General features: G+C 41.5%; 1 protein-coding gene across 1 annotated transcript in view; it reads left to right on the top strand.

Annotated features, from left to right (window-relative positions):
• Positions 1-2,465: 2,465 nt before the first annotated feature.
• PIP4K2A (phosphatidylinositol-5-phosphate 4-kinase type 2 alpha) overlaps positions 2,466-14,575 on the top strand; it is a 161,109-nt gene continuing 148,999 nt past the window's right edge. Inside the window, exon 1 of the mRNA XM_090266598.1 lies at positions 2,466-2,801. Coding sequence (XP_090122724.1) covers positions 2,658-2,801 — 144 coding nt within the window. The 5' untranslated portion in view covers positions 2,466-2,657. The remainder of the gene's footprint in view (positions 2,802-14,575) is intronic.

The raw sequence follows: 14,575 nt of genomic DNA, 5'->3' as shown, positions 1-14,575 counted from the left end.
TATCCAAATCAATAAAGTTATTGGTGAAAATGAAAAATGTGTCTTTTATGGAAAAACACTAAACAGACTTTTTGGCCAACCCAATATATTATATTCTTGAAAGCTGCTAAGAGAGTAAATCTTAAATGTTCTCATCACATGCAAACACACACATAAATGGGAATTATGTGATGGAGCTATTAACTACCTTACTGTGGTAATCATTTCACAACAGAGACTGCATCAGATAATCAAGTTAAACATCTTAAACTTACCCAATGTTACAGGTCAATTATATATCAATATAACTGGGAAAAAAAATTCTGTCCTCCAAGTTGACTCATCTGAAAATATCTCATGGATTTTCATCTTCATGCCTAGCCACTATCTGCTCCTAACAGGGATGATACCTTGTGTACTCATCTATAGCTTGCTGCCCGCCTAAGTGAAACCTTATCTGACAGTGCCCACAGGTTTCCATTTCCCTTTCCTGTAGGTTCATTCAACACTTTGTCATCACTAAATTCATGTTTTCAGCATTCACAGTAAGCCCATTGTCTTGCACTATTAATATACAATTAAGTATAAGAGAGTTGTTATGCAACAAATAAAGTGCTATCAAAACACTGAAGTGAATGGATTAATTTCATATTGGAAGACTGTGAAAGCATCAGGGAAGAGGTAATATTTGAACACAATTGTTTCAAGGGCAGGACCTTGTAAAGGGGTTCATGTGGAGTGATGACAAGAGGCATAATCAATGATGATTTGAAGTTTTCAAGCCTGGGTCAATGAAAATTTGTTACAGAAATGAACTTCTTGCTGAGGTAGCTGAGTGATATGAATGCCATTTCCAGAATAATAGAAAAAATAAAGCAACATGTGGAATGGAGGATTTTGAACTAGATTTTAGACACTTTTAAAAGGTGCTTGTGAACAACTGATATACAGATGTTCAACCAGGTACTTCTCAGGGAAGAGTGTATGTGTTACCTGCAAGTACTTTACATTTTATTTTGTGCTGTATGATTTATAAAGGGCTTTTCATTGCCATTGTATACTGATTATTTTCATTCTAACAAACATCCTCTAAAGTAGGTAGGGCAGGATTATAATGACTGGGGCCAGAGTAGTCCCTAAAATGACATTAGTGTTTGACTAGTCCTACTGATGACACAGAAAGCCCGAGGCTCAGAGTTTGATTTGCTCAAATATATGGGAGAACTGTGCAACTTTATGTTCTCACTGCAAATTTAGGTTTTATTTATTTATTTATTAGCACTAAGTGTGGTGATGGTTGAAGCTGGAGCAGATATAATTCTGGACAATAGAATAAAGAGGGAAAGAACAGGAGGACTTGTAGGCAACCCTTATGCTTGAAGAACAAAGAAAAAAGAGGAGCAAATGAAGGTGACCACATGACCTATGGCTCCTCACTTTCATGAGACTAAGATCCTTAAGGAATAAGGGTCTGTCATTCCTTTTCTCCCTGACAGAACTAAGCAGATTACCAAGCACACAGCAGGTCTTCCCTATAGTTCGTGGGTGCAGTAATAATGACAACAGGCAACATGTTTGCCAAGTGGGCTAAGCCCGGGTAAATACCTAGAATAACAAGACATTGAATGGCAGCTTTCCTGAGATGGGCCAGGTATCGCCAAGTATTGAGAAGGGCTAAATATAGGTGTGCGTGGATGAACAGATTTCTGAGGAAGAACGTGCGTGGAATGGAGAAAAGGAAGGATGTAAAGGACACGGTGGGGAATTTGAAGTAGAAGGTTCAAGTCAGGGCATGATTTTCTTGGCCAAATCAAGGAACACAAGGTCCTGTCTAGGGAGAGGGGGTGGGTGGTGGGAATGACAGTTCAGACTGTTAGGTGGGAGTCTACCTTCTGCACGACTTGGAGAGTGTGGGAAAGCCCAAGTCCAGGGTCCAAAAGGCAGAGGGTTAAAGAAACAAAGGGATTAAGAAGTTCGTTTCAGGGCTACTTGGGGAGGTGGCCAACGATGTGCCCAGGTCCTTTCTTCGGTGCTAGGGAAGCTCTAGTCCGCGTGCAGCGTTTCAGGTCTCACTTGCTCTCCTGACTTGTGGCACCAGTAAGCAGCGGTTCCCTGGGCCTCCTTCCTTCTCCTGACCTCCACCACTGAGGTCTCCTCACTTCCGACGCCCCACTCTCCCCATCTTCCCCTCTTTCCTCCATAGGGAGAAGAGGATGCCTTGCGGGAGTCCTACCTCTCCCCGCGCCGCCACCTCGGCAGGCCAGGAGAGGCCACCCCGACCTCGGCTGCGCACAAGGTGCCTGCCTGGCCGCACCGGAGCAGAGTCCTCGGCGCCAGGGTTCCGCTTAACGGTCCATGGCCGCGCCCCGCGCCCCGCCCGGCAGCGCTGCAGCTCCTGTCCGCCCGCCCCCTGCGTCATGACGCTAGCGCCCAACGCGGAAGCCGCTCACTGCGCGCCGGGTCCGGGCACGGGCTGAGCGCCAAGCCGCGGCGGGCGCAGGATACCGGCCCGGGAGCGAACAGAGCTCAGCCGCTCTCCCAAGCCGGGCGCGGGCGGAGCGGGGCGCGGGGCGCCGGGACGCTGCTGGTGGGATGCGGCTGCCTCCCAGAGCTGGCGAGTAGAGAGGGTGGGTCCCTGGCCTGGGATCGCGACGGTGGAGGGGACAGAGGCGGCGGCCATGGCGACCCCCGGCAACCTGGGGTCCTCAGTACTGGCGAGCAAGACCAAGACCAAGAAGAAGCACTTCGTAGCGCAGAAAGTGAAGCTCTTTCGAGCCAGTGATCCGCTGCTCAGCGTCCTGATGTGGGGGGTGAACCACTCGGTAAGAGCTCTGGCTGCAGCAGCAGTCCCTCTCCTCTCCTTCCTCGCTCCCCTCCTCCTCCTCCTGCAGCTCCTGCCCGGCAGGGAGTCGGAGCAGGGCCCTGGCCCTCCGGGGCTGCTCGCCCTCCCGGGCTGCCCTCCTGCCGCGGTGCCTCTGCCTCCATCCTTGGGCGCGCGCCCGCTCCATCCTGCAGCCCAGGCGCCACTTGGACCCCTTTTGGACCTGGGTCCGGATGCAGGCCGAGGGGTAGATCCATCTGCATTTCAGTTCTGGGGACGGTACCTGTATCGTCCCCGGTCCCGTTCTCCCGAAGGTCTGTCCCCGCAGCCCGGGAACTGGGAAGTTTGTGCGAGCACGGCCCGCTGGGGCTGCCAGCCTCGCCGGGGGCTGCTGGGGTGAGTGTCCCAGCAATCTCGCCCCTCTGCGGGGTGCGGCGGGGGTGGCCCGGTCCTCCGAGGGTCGGCAGGTGTACCGGTCCGAGGTAGGAGCTTCTGGAGCCTCCCCGCGGGGTAACGGGGGTGAGAATACTGGAGATCCGGACAGCAGCTTTAGTGCTTAGGTCTCTCTCCCCCACCCCCGCTCCCCCCAAAGACGATATTATTGGAGACTAGGACTCTTTTTGACAAAGAAAAAGCCAATGTAAATATGGCATTGGGGTTTAGCATCTCCTCTGCCCCTCTTCCGCATCGCCCTGCCGCTGTGCGGGCTGAAGAGCTGCTCGCGGGGCCCCATACTCCCCACCCCTCCCTTGGGAACCAGGCCCCTGTCTCCGGCTGCAGAGGGCGGCCTGGGGATGACCACAGGAGGGGTCGGGGTTGAGGGGATGATAGAAGGCGATCTAGACTCGGCAGCACCTGTTTGGGGGTTACTTTAAAAGGCTGGAGGAGAATACTTGGAAAGGTTAGCTTAACGGGCAGCCAGAGGTGGTGGAGGATGCGCCGCTGCGGGCTCTGCGGACTGCGGTTTGAGGGTTTGAAATAGCCTCCTGCTGATCTCAACTGCGAGAAACTCCTGCAGTTTTAATCTCCCTAGGATCAGGAAACATGATAGGCGCTGTTGGCTGAGCCATGAAAGTTTAAATGAGCCTGTGAATTTTGACCATGACCTTACCCACTGCAGTCAGTTAGTTTAGCATCTGGAGGGAAATGTAAGCTTGCTTTCCCTACGTTTGATTTCGATGGATGTCTGTGCGCCCTTTTCAGCATAATAGAAGTGACAGGAAACCGTGTTGGTTTTTTAAAAGAACATTCTGAATTTAATGAAGTTGTTCAAAATGACTCAAAAACATCGTGCTTGCATTTTTCTTTCCCAAGTTGGGGAAAAGGTGAAACAGTTTCAGTATTGATTGTGTTTTCATGGAGTGACTTTTTAATAAGCTTGAGAAATGATTATTTCTATCAGCCCAATGCCTGATCCATTGAAGTTCATTTTAACCTCCTGACAACTATATATATATATTTTAGCAATTAGGAATGTAAGCTTTTATTTACAACAGCATACATTACTGCACCAAAACTCTTAAGTTTCATTACAGTAAATAAAATGAAGTTTTTCCTTTGTCTGCAATTTAGAGTTATGTCTGATTCTGTTAAACTTTTTAAGAAGTTTATTTATGTTGTTAGTTTCTTTTTTAAAGTTAATGTTGTTAGTTTCATATTTATGCCTGCTTTTATCTCCTTCAGAGTTCTGATGTTTTGTTCAGGAGAGTGCTGTGTCTGAGGGTTTAATTTAGTAAAGTAGTGGCAATAATATGCAGCTAAAACAGACTGAGACCTCTAGGAATTAAGTCTGAGTTCCAGTTCACTTTAGAAAATCTTGTAATTGTGCATGTTTTACTGTAACCACTTATGTTGCTACTTTATATTTATGAATTGCTACATTTCTTTTAGTTGTTTGCTAATTGGAAATACTTTTAAGATTACTTAAGGCTTATAAAAGTAATGTTTGTCTTATTTTGTTTTTTGCTTTCAAGACAAGTTAGCAATTATAAGTTTCATCATCAAGAGGAGGCAAGTTTCCACAGTATGTAATGTAACCATGTTATTCATTCAACACATATTAGGCACTAAAAAGTGCTAGCCACTGGTCAAAGATTGCTAAAAATGCCCTTCATATTTTTGTCCAGATATTTTTGAGGGCTCTGAGTTGACATAAGAAAAGTATTTCACAGCCTTCTTTTTCAAAATGTCTCTTTTCTTTATTATTTTTGAACAAAAAGTGTATATAAAGATGAAATCTAAGCACTTAGATGCCACGTGTTTCTGTTTGATTTCAGTTTAGGTGACAAAATCTAATATTAGATCACTTTTTATATGACCTTATGTGCACCGAAGTCCATATTATAATATAAGAATAAATAGGTCAGCATTATTGAGAAGGAGCAAGCATAGTGTTGTATATGCATGGGGACATTTGAGAAAGCATAGCAGAGAAGAAACAGGTAATTCAAATTAAAGAGTTTTCCTGTATTTTTGATGTGATCAAAATTAATAGGACATGATTTGTCAGGAATATAGCAATTTTATGTTTTTTAAATTCATTTGGATTTCTCATAAGGACATTTAGAAATAGCCATACTTTTGGAGCATTAAAGGAGAACCATATATGTATTTTATGATTTAGGCTTCTTCTGTAGAGATTGGGAACCTTCTGCATACCTTGGTAAAATGCTCATTGGATCTGTGTACTAATTATTTCCCTAACTCTTGACCTTGAGCATGTTAAATAATTTTTGCATCAATGTTTGCATCTGTCAAGTAAGGTGATTGGACTGGATAATTTCTAAGTTTTTTTTCTAACTTCAAGATTCAACTATTTTTAGAGTCTACTAGGTTCATAACATTATACTAGATGCACAGACTAGGAATAGTAATAGTATATAACATAAGACTCATTATTATTATTACCTTGCCAATGAAGCAGCATTGGAGAATTTTCAAGGCCATGACTAGAGGGGAAGGAAATCGGTGGTGCTCGTGAGAGATGTGTGAACTAAAAGTTTGTTGGATGGATTGTAGTTGGACTGCATTGCAGTTTATGAAGTCAAAGTCTGTTTGATTGAAATATAAAAACTTGCAACTAAGGTAGGCATTTTCAAATCCATTCTGGCTATAATTCTCAATTAGAATAATACTGACTTTGTGTGGTTAATTTGATATGTTACTGCTTTCAAACTTAAAATATCCATCAGTGAATGGATCACTGCCAATTTTTAAGTATTTTAAGCAGAGAATGTAATTGAATACATAAAGAAAAAAATGATTTAAGAAGACAATTTTGTCTTGTTACATTTGGAATTAAACTAAAAATGATCAGGCAGTTAGCTTCTTAAAATTATATTTTAATAGTGTGTGGAACATGAAGAGTGATCTGAGCCAAGACTTGTTTTAAACAAATAGTCTAAAAGATTTTTGTGCAGAGTAAAATGTGAGCTTTTTAGAAATTATATTTAAAAACCTACTTAAATATGTGGAGGAAGTATCTGTATAGAAAAATTTAAAGGGCATAAAACTTGTTTAAAACAAATATAGTATTTAGAAGTAGCCATTATTTATTAGTCTTTTGGTTGTAAGCCATAGAAACACAAGTGAGTTGAGGCAAAACTTTTAAATATTCAGAAGGTTTTGGAGGTTTACTGCCAAATCAGGAGAAGAACAGGATTGGAGCTGGGCTTCCAAAACAATGGGAACCAGGTGCTAGAGTGCTGTTGGCACTTTTCTGCCCTTTGCTTCTTTCTCATAGCTGACAGGTTTCCTCCACAGGGAACTAACGGTTCCTGAATTTTACATTCTGTACTTTCTGCCCCCGAAAGGAATTTTCTGTCTCTGATTCAGTTATAAAAATCCATGGAAGGATTTTGACTTGGTAGGCTTTGGTCATTTGCAGTACTGAGCAGTTATAAAAAGGTATTAGCTCCTGCCTCTTGGTGTTGGGAAGAAGAGCTCCCAAAAAAAGGGAGAGGGCCTGGGACAGGCAGTATCAGGCTAATATTGGCCCTCATAAAAGGGCTGGGTTGTTTATCTTGGTGCTGTATGCCACATTTTGTGTGTTTTGATGAATATGGGGTTTTCTGGGTAGAACATTCGTAGCTTTTGTTATATTCTCAATAAGGTCCAAAACTTGAAATAGGCAAATACTATATTGGAGATGTAGGATGTCTTTTAGGTTTGTGGGTTTATTTTTGAACACTGGAAAAAAAGATAAGACCAGATTTAAAAATGATATATATGACTATGAAATATTAACTGAATAGAATATAATAAAGCAATTAAAATAATACCATATTTTTCGCACTTTAAAATGCAACTGACCCTAAGACACACCTAGGTTTAGAGGAGGAAAACAAGAAAAAAATATTCTGAACCAAATGGTGTACTAAAATATTTAATAAAGTATAACAGAATAATATTTCAACCATGTAAAGTGAACAGCAGTCAACAGCGGTATTAAGAACCATCATCACTGTCATTAACAAATGAAGAGAGACTTTAAGGTTCAAGTACTCTTCTAGTTTTCTGAGAACCCCAGGGCACGTAATACACATCATGGTCTGTGATGCGATATTTGCTCCATAAGAGGGACAGACATTTCCCCCCACTTTTGGGGGAAGAAAAAGTGTGTCTTATAGAGCAAAAAATACAGTAAATTAGCTAGGCATTAGATGAAACTCACTGAATGAACGGAACCCAACTAGTCATTCAGGAAGCCTACTCTCACACTGTTTTTTTCCTTCCTTTTTTAGAAGACAAGAATGCCAAGCAGGCACACACAAAGTTTATTATCAGGGAAACAGTTTCATAACCCCTAAAATTTGGGGTTATATTCTCAAACCAATTCATTTCTTCATTTTTTTCTCAAATATCTTAGAGTGAAATTGAGTTTTGAGAATGATGCACACGGCAGGACAATTTCTCTTTCTGCCTCAGGGTTACTGCTGTGTCCTTTGAAGGATTTTCAACAAGAATTGTAGTAAACAAACAAAAATCTACCTTAACTTGATTAGAAAATGCAGCCAACCAGAGTAATTAATTGTGCCAACATACGCTTTGAAACAGAAATTTTGGAATTGAAAGGAATTGGTGCAGTATGGCGAAATGGTTTGTGGTCAGACAGATTAGGTTCCAATCCTGCCTCCATCATTTATGGTCTCTTTGAGCAGAGAGATGATTAATCCACTTGAGTCCAGTGTACTCATTCTTCGGCCGGAGACGATGATGATGATGATTGCCTCCCAGGATTATTCTGAGGGTTAAGTAAGATTATATATTTAAAGCCTAGCACTGTAATTAGCACATAATAAGGATTCTGTAATTGATACTTAGAAATGATGAACTAGGCTGGTAGCATGCATAGTAATAAGCACTAGACAAGTGTTTCTCAAAATTTAATGTGTGTATTCATCACTTGGGGACATTTTAAAAATGCAGATTCTGACTCAGGTCTGGGGTGAGTCCTGAGATTCTGTATTTATCATATTCTTAGGTGGTATTGGTACTGCTGGTTCATGGGCTATATTTTGAGTAGCAAGACAGAAGGAATAATGTTTACAATAAGGAGAAATGTTCAGGCTTTATCCCCTGACTGCACTGATGAACCCTTGGAAGAAAGGTGACCCCATAATTGAGTTAACAAAAGTTAGGGAAAAGAGTGGTATGTTGAAAAAGGATAATTCTTTTTTTTTAATTTAAGAAAAGTTGAATTGCAAATGATGGCGAGTGGATATTGTAGTGAGAGTGCCCACCCATGGGGTGTTGGAAGGTGGGATTAGAACTTGGGAGCAGGGTGAGGGTGGGGATGGCGAATTGAGAATTGTCCGTGCAGGGTTGGTAAGCCTCAGGGGTAAACAGATCTCTGGGAGAGAAGTTGGAACACTTGTTTTAAGGGAAGGAATGAGGAAGGAGAAACAAAAAGCAAGAGAAAGCTCAGCAAGAAGGCCAGCAGAACTGGATAATGCAGAGATCACGACATTTATGGATATACTTTCGGACATCGTGTGTGTGTGTGTGTGTGTGTGTGTGTGTGTGTGTAAGCTTAAACATCTAAGGAGTGAATGGGTGGAAGCAGAGGTAGCCTCTCTTTTTAGAAGGTTAAAAGTAGAAAGAAGGTGAAAGATGCTATTTTATTTAGGAATATCTGGGTATTTTCCTTGACTCTACTTATTCCTTTTCATTGTCACCTCTACCAATCCTAACCAGATCTATTTCCCTTTCTGTTAAAAATACCTTATTTCCCTGACTTTTATCTACATTTCCTTTTTCCCTTGGACCCCTATGACAGTACGGTGAAGGCCATGGACCCCTCTTAAATAATGCTTTTGAATGAATAAATAAAAATAGTACATAGGATATATATTACCAAGTTCATGGATCTCCTGTACTTTATCCGTGGAGCACTTAGGGGTTTGGGGAAACCAATTAAGAACCACTGCAAGAATAAGGAGGAGTGCTATGAGGTGGGAAATGAGGGAGAACACGCAATAGCCAGGAAGGGTACTACACAATAGGAATGTAGCATAGGTTGAATTAATTACCTGCTGAGATTACAGTTCTATTAGGTGGTGTAATTCAACCTGAACCCTTAACCGTTGAGCTGTGTTGCCAGGGCATGCCTGTGAATTATTCTGGTTTCTTTAAAAAAAATTTTTTTTAGATCTTTTCTTTCCTTAGCCTTAAAAGCTTTGACAGGCAGGAGTATAGTAGTATCCCCTTCTCCACAGGGGATACATTCCAAGACCCCCAGTATTGAAACCACTGGTAGCACTAAGTCCGATAGGTACTATTTAATTTATAAATTAGTCATGGTAAGAGATTAATAACAGTAACTAATAATAAAATAGAACAATTATAAAAGTACAGTGTTATAAAAGTTATGTGAATGTGGCCCCCTCCCCTCCGCCCCCAATTAATTGAGCTGATAAATGAGATGGCTACTAAGTGGCTAACTGGGGTAAGTGGATATGCTAGTCAAAGGGATGATTCACATCCTGGGTGGGATGGAGCGGGAAGGTGAGAGACCTTATCACATTACTCAGAAGAGCATGCATTTTAGGATTTACGAAGTCTTTATTTCTGGAATTTTCCCATTTAATACCTTTGGACCACTGTTGACTGCAGGTACAAACACTGGAAAGTTGAAACCATGGCTAAGGGTGACTACTGTATTAGTTATTAATATGGAGGGAAACTGTTTGTAAATACTTTTTTCTTTACAGAGTGAAGAAAATCATTGCTTATGTTCAAAGTACGTAGGAAGTACATAGGAAGAGAATATATATATATACTTCATGAAAAGTGTTGTAGGGAGTTTTAAAACAGTAACCTACCTAAAGATAAGGCTTTACCTTCTAAGTAAGTTTTGGTTGTTTTTTACCTGTCCGCAGTGGTTAAGAGGTTGGGCTCTGGTGCCACACTGGTTGGCTGGCTGTGTGACCATGGGCAAGTCATTTGGCTTCTCTTTCTCAGTTCCTTTTTTTCATAAAAAGAGACAATATAGTACTTATTATGGAAGTCTGATATGTGGATTAAATAAATTGGTACTTGTGAAATATCTAGAGTTGCTGGCTCATGCTAAGTTTTTAGTAAACATTAGCTGTCATCATCATTATTATTTTTAAAGTATATTTTATTGATTATGATATTACATTTGTCCCAATTTTTCCCCCTATGCCCCCTTGCCCAGTACCCACCTTCCTTCCAGCAATCCTTCCCCTTAGTTCATGTCCATGGGTCGTGCATATAAATTCTTTAGTTTCTCCATTTCCTATACTATTCTTAACATCCTCCTGTCTATTTTATACCTACCAATTATGCTTCTTAATCCCTGCACCTTTTCTCCCATTCTCCTACTTCCTCCTCCCCACTGATAAATCTCCAAATGCTCTCCATATCTATGATTCTGTTCCTGTTCTAGTTGTTTGCTTAGTTTGTTTTGTTTTTGTTTTTTTAGATTCAATTGTTAATAGTTATCTTTGTTGTCATTTTAATGTTCATAGTTTTGACCTTTTTCTTAAACAAGTCCCTTTAACATTTCATATAATAATAGCTTGGTGATGATGAACTCCTTTAGCTTTACCTTGTCTGGGAAGCACTTTATCTGCCCTTCCATTCTAAATGATAGTTTTGCTGGATAGAGTAATCCTGGTTGTAGGTCCTTGCTTTTCATCACTTTGAATACTTCTTTCCTGCAAAGTTTCTTTTGAAAAATCAGCTGTTAATCTTATGGAAACTTCTTTGTAGGTAACTCTCTTCTTTTCTCTTGCTGTTTTTAAAATTCTCTCTTTATCTTTAACCTTTGGTACTTTAATTATGATGTGTCTGGGTATGGTTCTCTTTGAGGCCAACTTGTTTGGGACTTCCTGTGCTTCCTGAACTTGTATGTCTATTTCCTTCACCAAATTAGGGATGTTCTCTTTCATTTTTTTAAAAATAAGTTTTCAATTTCTTCCTCTTCTCTTTCTGGCGTCCCAGTGATTCAGATATTGGCACTTTTGGAGATGTCCCAAAGTCTTCTTATTCTCTCCTCATTTTTTTGAATTCTTGTTTCTTCATTCTGTTTTGGTTGAATGCTTATTTCTTTCTTATGTTCCAAGTTGGTGCTTTGAACTCTGGCTTCCTTCCCTTCACTGTTGGTTCCCTGTCGATTTTTCTTTATTTCACTTAGTGTAGTCTTTATTTCTTCCCTTATGCTTTTGCCATACTCAGTGAGTTCTCTGAGCATCCTGATCATCCATGTTTTGAACTCTGCATCTGACAGATTGCTATCTTCATTTTGTTTGGTTCTATTTCTGGGGTTTTGTTCTTTTCTTTCATTTGGGCCATATTTCTTTGTCTCCTCAATTTGGCAGCCTCCTTGTGTTTGTTTCTGTGTATTAGGTAGAGCTACTTTGACTCCCTGTTTTAGCACCCCTGTTAAGTTGTATGGGGTGGAGCCTTAGGTATTTGGCAACATGGGGCAACCCACTGCACTGCTTTATGGCTCTGTGTGCGGGGGAGTGGTTGGAGAAGGGACAATGTCTTTGTCTGACTGCTGGAGGCTTGCTTGGCACTTGCCCTGTTTCTAGTCATTTCACCCCCCACTTCCCACATGTGACTGATGCCCTTCTAGCTGTTGCCCTGGTGGTGGTTCCCAGAGTGGGAGGGTATGCATATGTTTTAGGGCCATGTGGGACCTTTAAATAAACTCCTGAGAGACCGACAGTTTCTTCTGCTGCCCCAACTCCCACTGGTTTTTACAGCCAGAAATTATGAGGCTTTATTTTCCGATGCTGAAACCCTGAGCTGTGTGGTCTGGCTTGGGGCTGGGATCTTTAGCTCCCAAGGTGTCCCACCCAATTTTTATCCACCACACAGGAATGTGGGACCACCCTATCTGCCAGCCACTGCCACCACCTTCCTGCCACCACACTATGTCCTCTCTAACCTGGCTCCCCAGCTCTGACCCTACTACTCATCCAGATGAATGTGGCTTCTTTACATCCTTGGTTTTCAAACTTCCATACATTTTGGTTTTCTGGCAGTTCTGGGTGTTTTCTGTTTAGTTGTGATCCTTCTTACGGTTATACAAGGAGGTGAAGCATGTCTACTTATGCCTCCACCTTGACCAGACATCTCTATTATTTTTTTAAAAATGTTTTAAGTGATAATACATGTTAAATTAATTGCTACATTAATCTGTTTCATAGCTATAAAGTCACCGTTGCATTTGGCATCCTTGTGCATCTTTGAGTTATATTAATCATTCAGACATTATCTTTGTGCCCTTTTAATTTCTGTATCTGTTTTATTCAAATATTCTTTCTTGTATTTTTAATGCTTTCACTAGTGATCAGATTGTTTAAGGTGTTTATGCCCATTTAATTTAATTCAGTATCATTAGTTACAAGTTATGTCAGCTATCAATTTGGTATTTTTCTTTTTTTTTTAAATGTAAAAGACATTGTGCAAGACAGTTGGGATGCATAATGCATATATTATGGATCCAGCCCTCAAGTTACTCATAAGTGCAGGGGAAACATATATGTACAGGATAGTGTAAAAGTAGGTTTACAGCCCTGACTGGCGTGGCTCAGTTGGTTAGGTGTCATTCAGCAAAGCCAAAAGTCACTGGTTTGAGTCCCAGCTATCAAATCAATGTGTCTCTCCCTTTCTTTCTCCTTCCCTTCCCTGCTCTCTAAAATTAAATAAATAAAAGCTTTAAAAATAGTAACTTTACAGTTGTTTGCATGAAAAGTAATACAATAATTAATAAGCAATAACACAAGAATAAACTGTGTTTTGTGTACTTACAACTGTTATCCTACTTTTGCCCCACAATGTGTAAATAACTAGAGTATCAGGAATAGTTTTGCTATTAAATAGGGTGGTCAGAGAATGAACCTCCTGAGGAAGACTTGAGTAAGGGGATAAAACATGAAGGGGTTGGACATGAGGCTTTCTGGGGAAGTGCATTTTAGGCAAAAGGAACAGCTGGTGCAAAGATCTTGGTGTATTTAGGAAACTGCAAGGAAGCCCGTGTGGCTGGAGCAGAGTGAGAAATGGGGAGAGTGGTAGGAGATGGGGGCAGGGACTGGATTATGATGACTTCTCCCAAGAGTCTTGGAGAAGGGTTTAGGAGGAGCCTTGAAATTGGAGTAGAATCTTCCAGTTGGAGAAGGAAAGGAAGGCATATATGGCCAAGGAGTCCACACTGGCAAAAGTAAGCAGACTGAGTCAAAAATGGTTAAGTGATCTGATGTGGCCATTCATTCAAAGTGTAATCCACAGAATGGTGGCATCAGCCTTCACCAGGAGCCTTTTAGATATGCAGAATTGTGGGCTGTCTGCACACCTTCTGGAGCAGAATGTTCATTAATAAGACAAGTGATTTGTAAACACATTCCAGTTTGAGAAGCACTGGCTAGGATAAATCTTTGGCAAACCCTGGGGTTCCTTGGAGATGCCTCAGAGGCTGGGGGGAAGGGGCTGAGCTGGTGAGGGAACTGAGCCCGTATCTCAGCTTCATCCAGAGCAGCAGTTTTTGTCCTCCTTCCTCCTCTTCCTCCTTCTTCTTCTCTTCCTCCTCTTTTTTCCTTCTCCCCTTCCCCTTTTCCTTCTTCTCCTGTATTCTCTCCTCCTCCTCTTCTTCCCCTCTCCTCCTACCCGCTCTTGCCTCTTCTTCTTTTCACTGAATGCATACTGTTTTATATCCAGGGGAAAACATATACAGAGGCAAAAAGGTTGTGTAACCAAGAAGATTGAAAACCATAGAGATAAATTATGGGGAGTGTTAGGAGATGGTCGAAAATGTAGTTTGAGGCCAGATTTGAAAGGGCGCAGTAGCTGATGTTTGCCAGAGGAAACTTAACAACAGTTTTGACAAGGCCCACTTTAAACTTACCGTAATTCTCAAGAGGTACTCAACTGTGAAATTTTTACTATTCCCACTTAGCATGTTTTCTGCCCTTTGAAACTATGTCTTACCTTTCCCTCTCCTTAAAGTGCCCTCTAGGACTTTGTCTCTCTGCCTTCCCTGCAGCTGCTAATTTTTAGAGCTTTAGAAGACATTGACCATGGGAGCCACACACTTCCGCTCTTCTCACCACCTAGTCTGCTGACTTTTGGACAGTTGAATCCATCAGCCTATAAATAGGCTAGAGGCCTGCACTGTGGTTTGGGGCTTCTGGTTATACATGGCTATTTAAATTTCATTTAATTAAAATTAAATCTTAACATTCAGTCTCAGCCATGGCCAGTGTGGCTTAATTGGTTGGAGCATCATCCCATAGACCAAAGGGTCAC

The sequence above is a fragment of the Furipterus horrens genome, unplaced genomic scaffold (genome assembly GCF_987537825.1).
Source record: "Furipterus horrens unplaced genomic scaffold, mFurHor1.1.pri manual_scaffold_2, whole genome shotgun sequence".
Classification (NCBI taxonomy): Eukaryota; Metazoa; Chordata; class Mammalia; order Chiroptera; family Furipteridae; genus Furipterus; species Furipterus horrens.
This window is presented reverse-complemented; position numbering and strand designations above follow the sequence as displayed.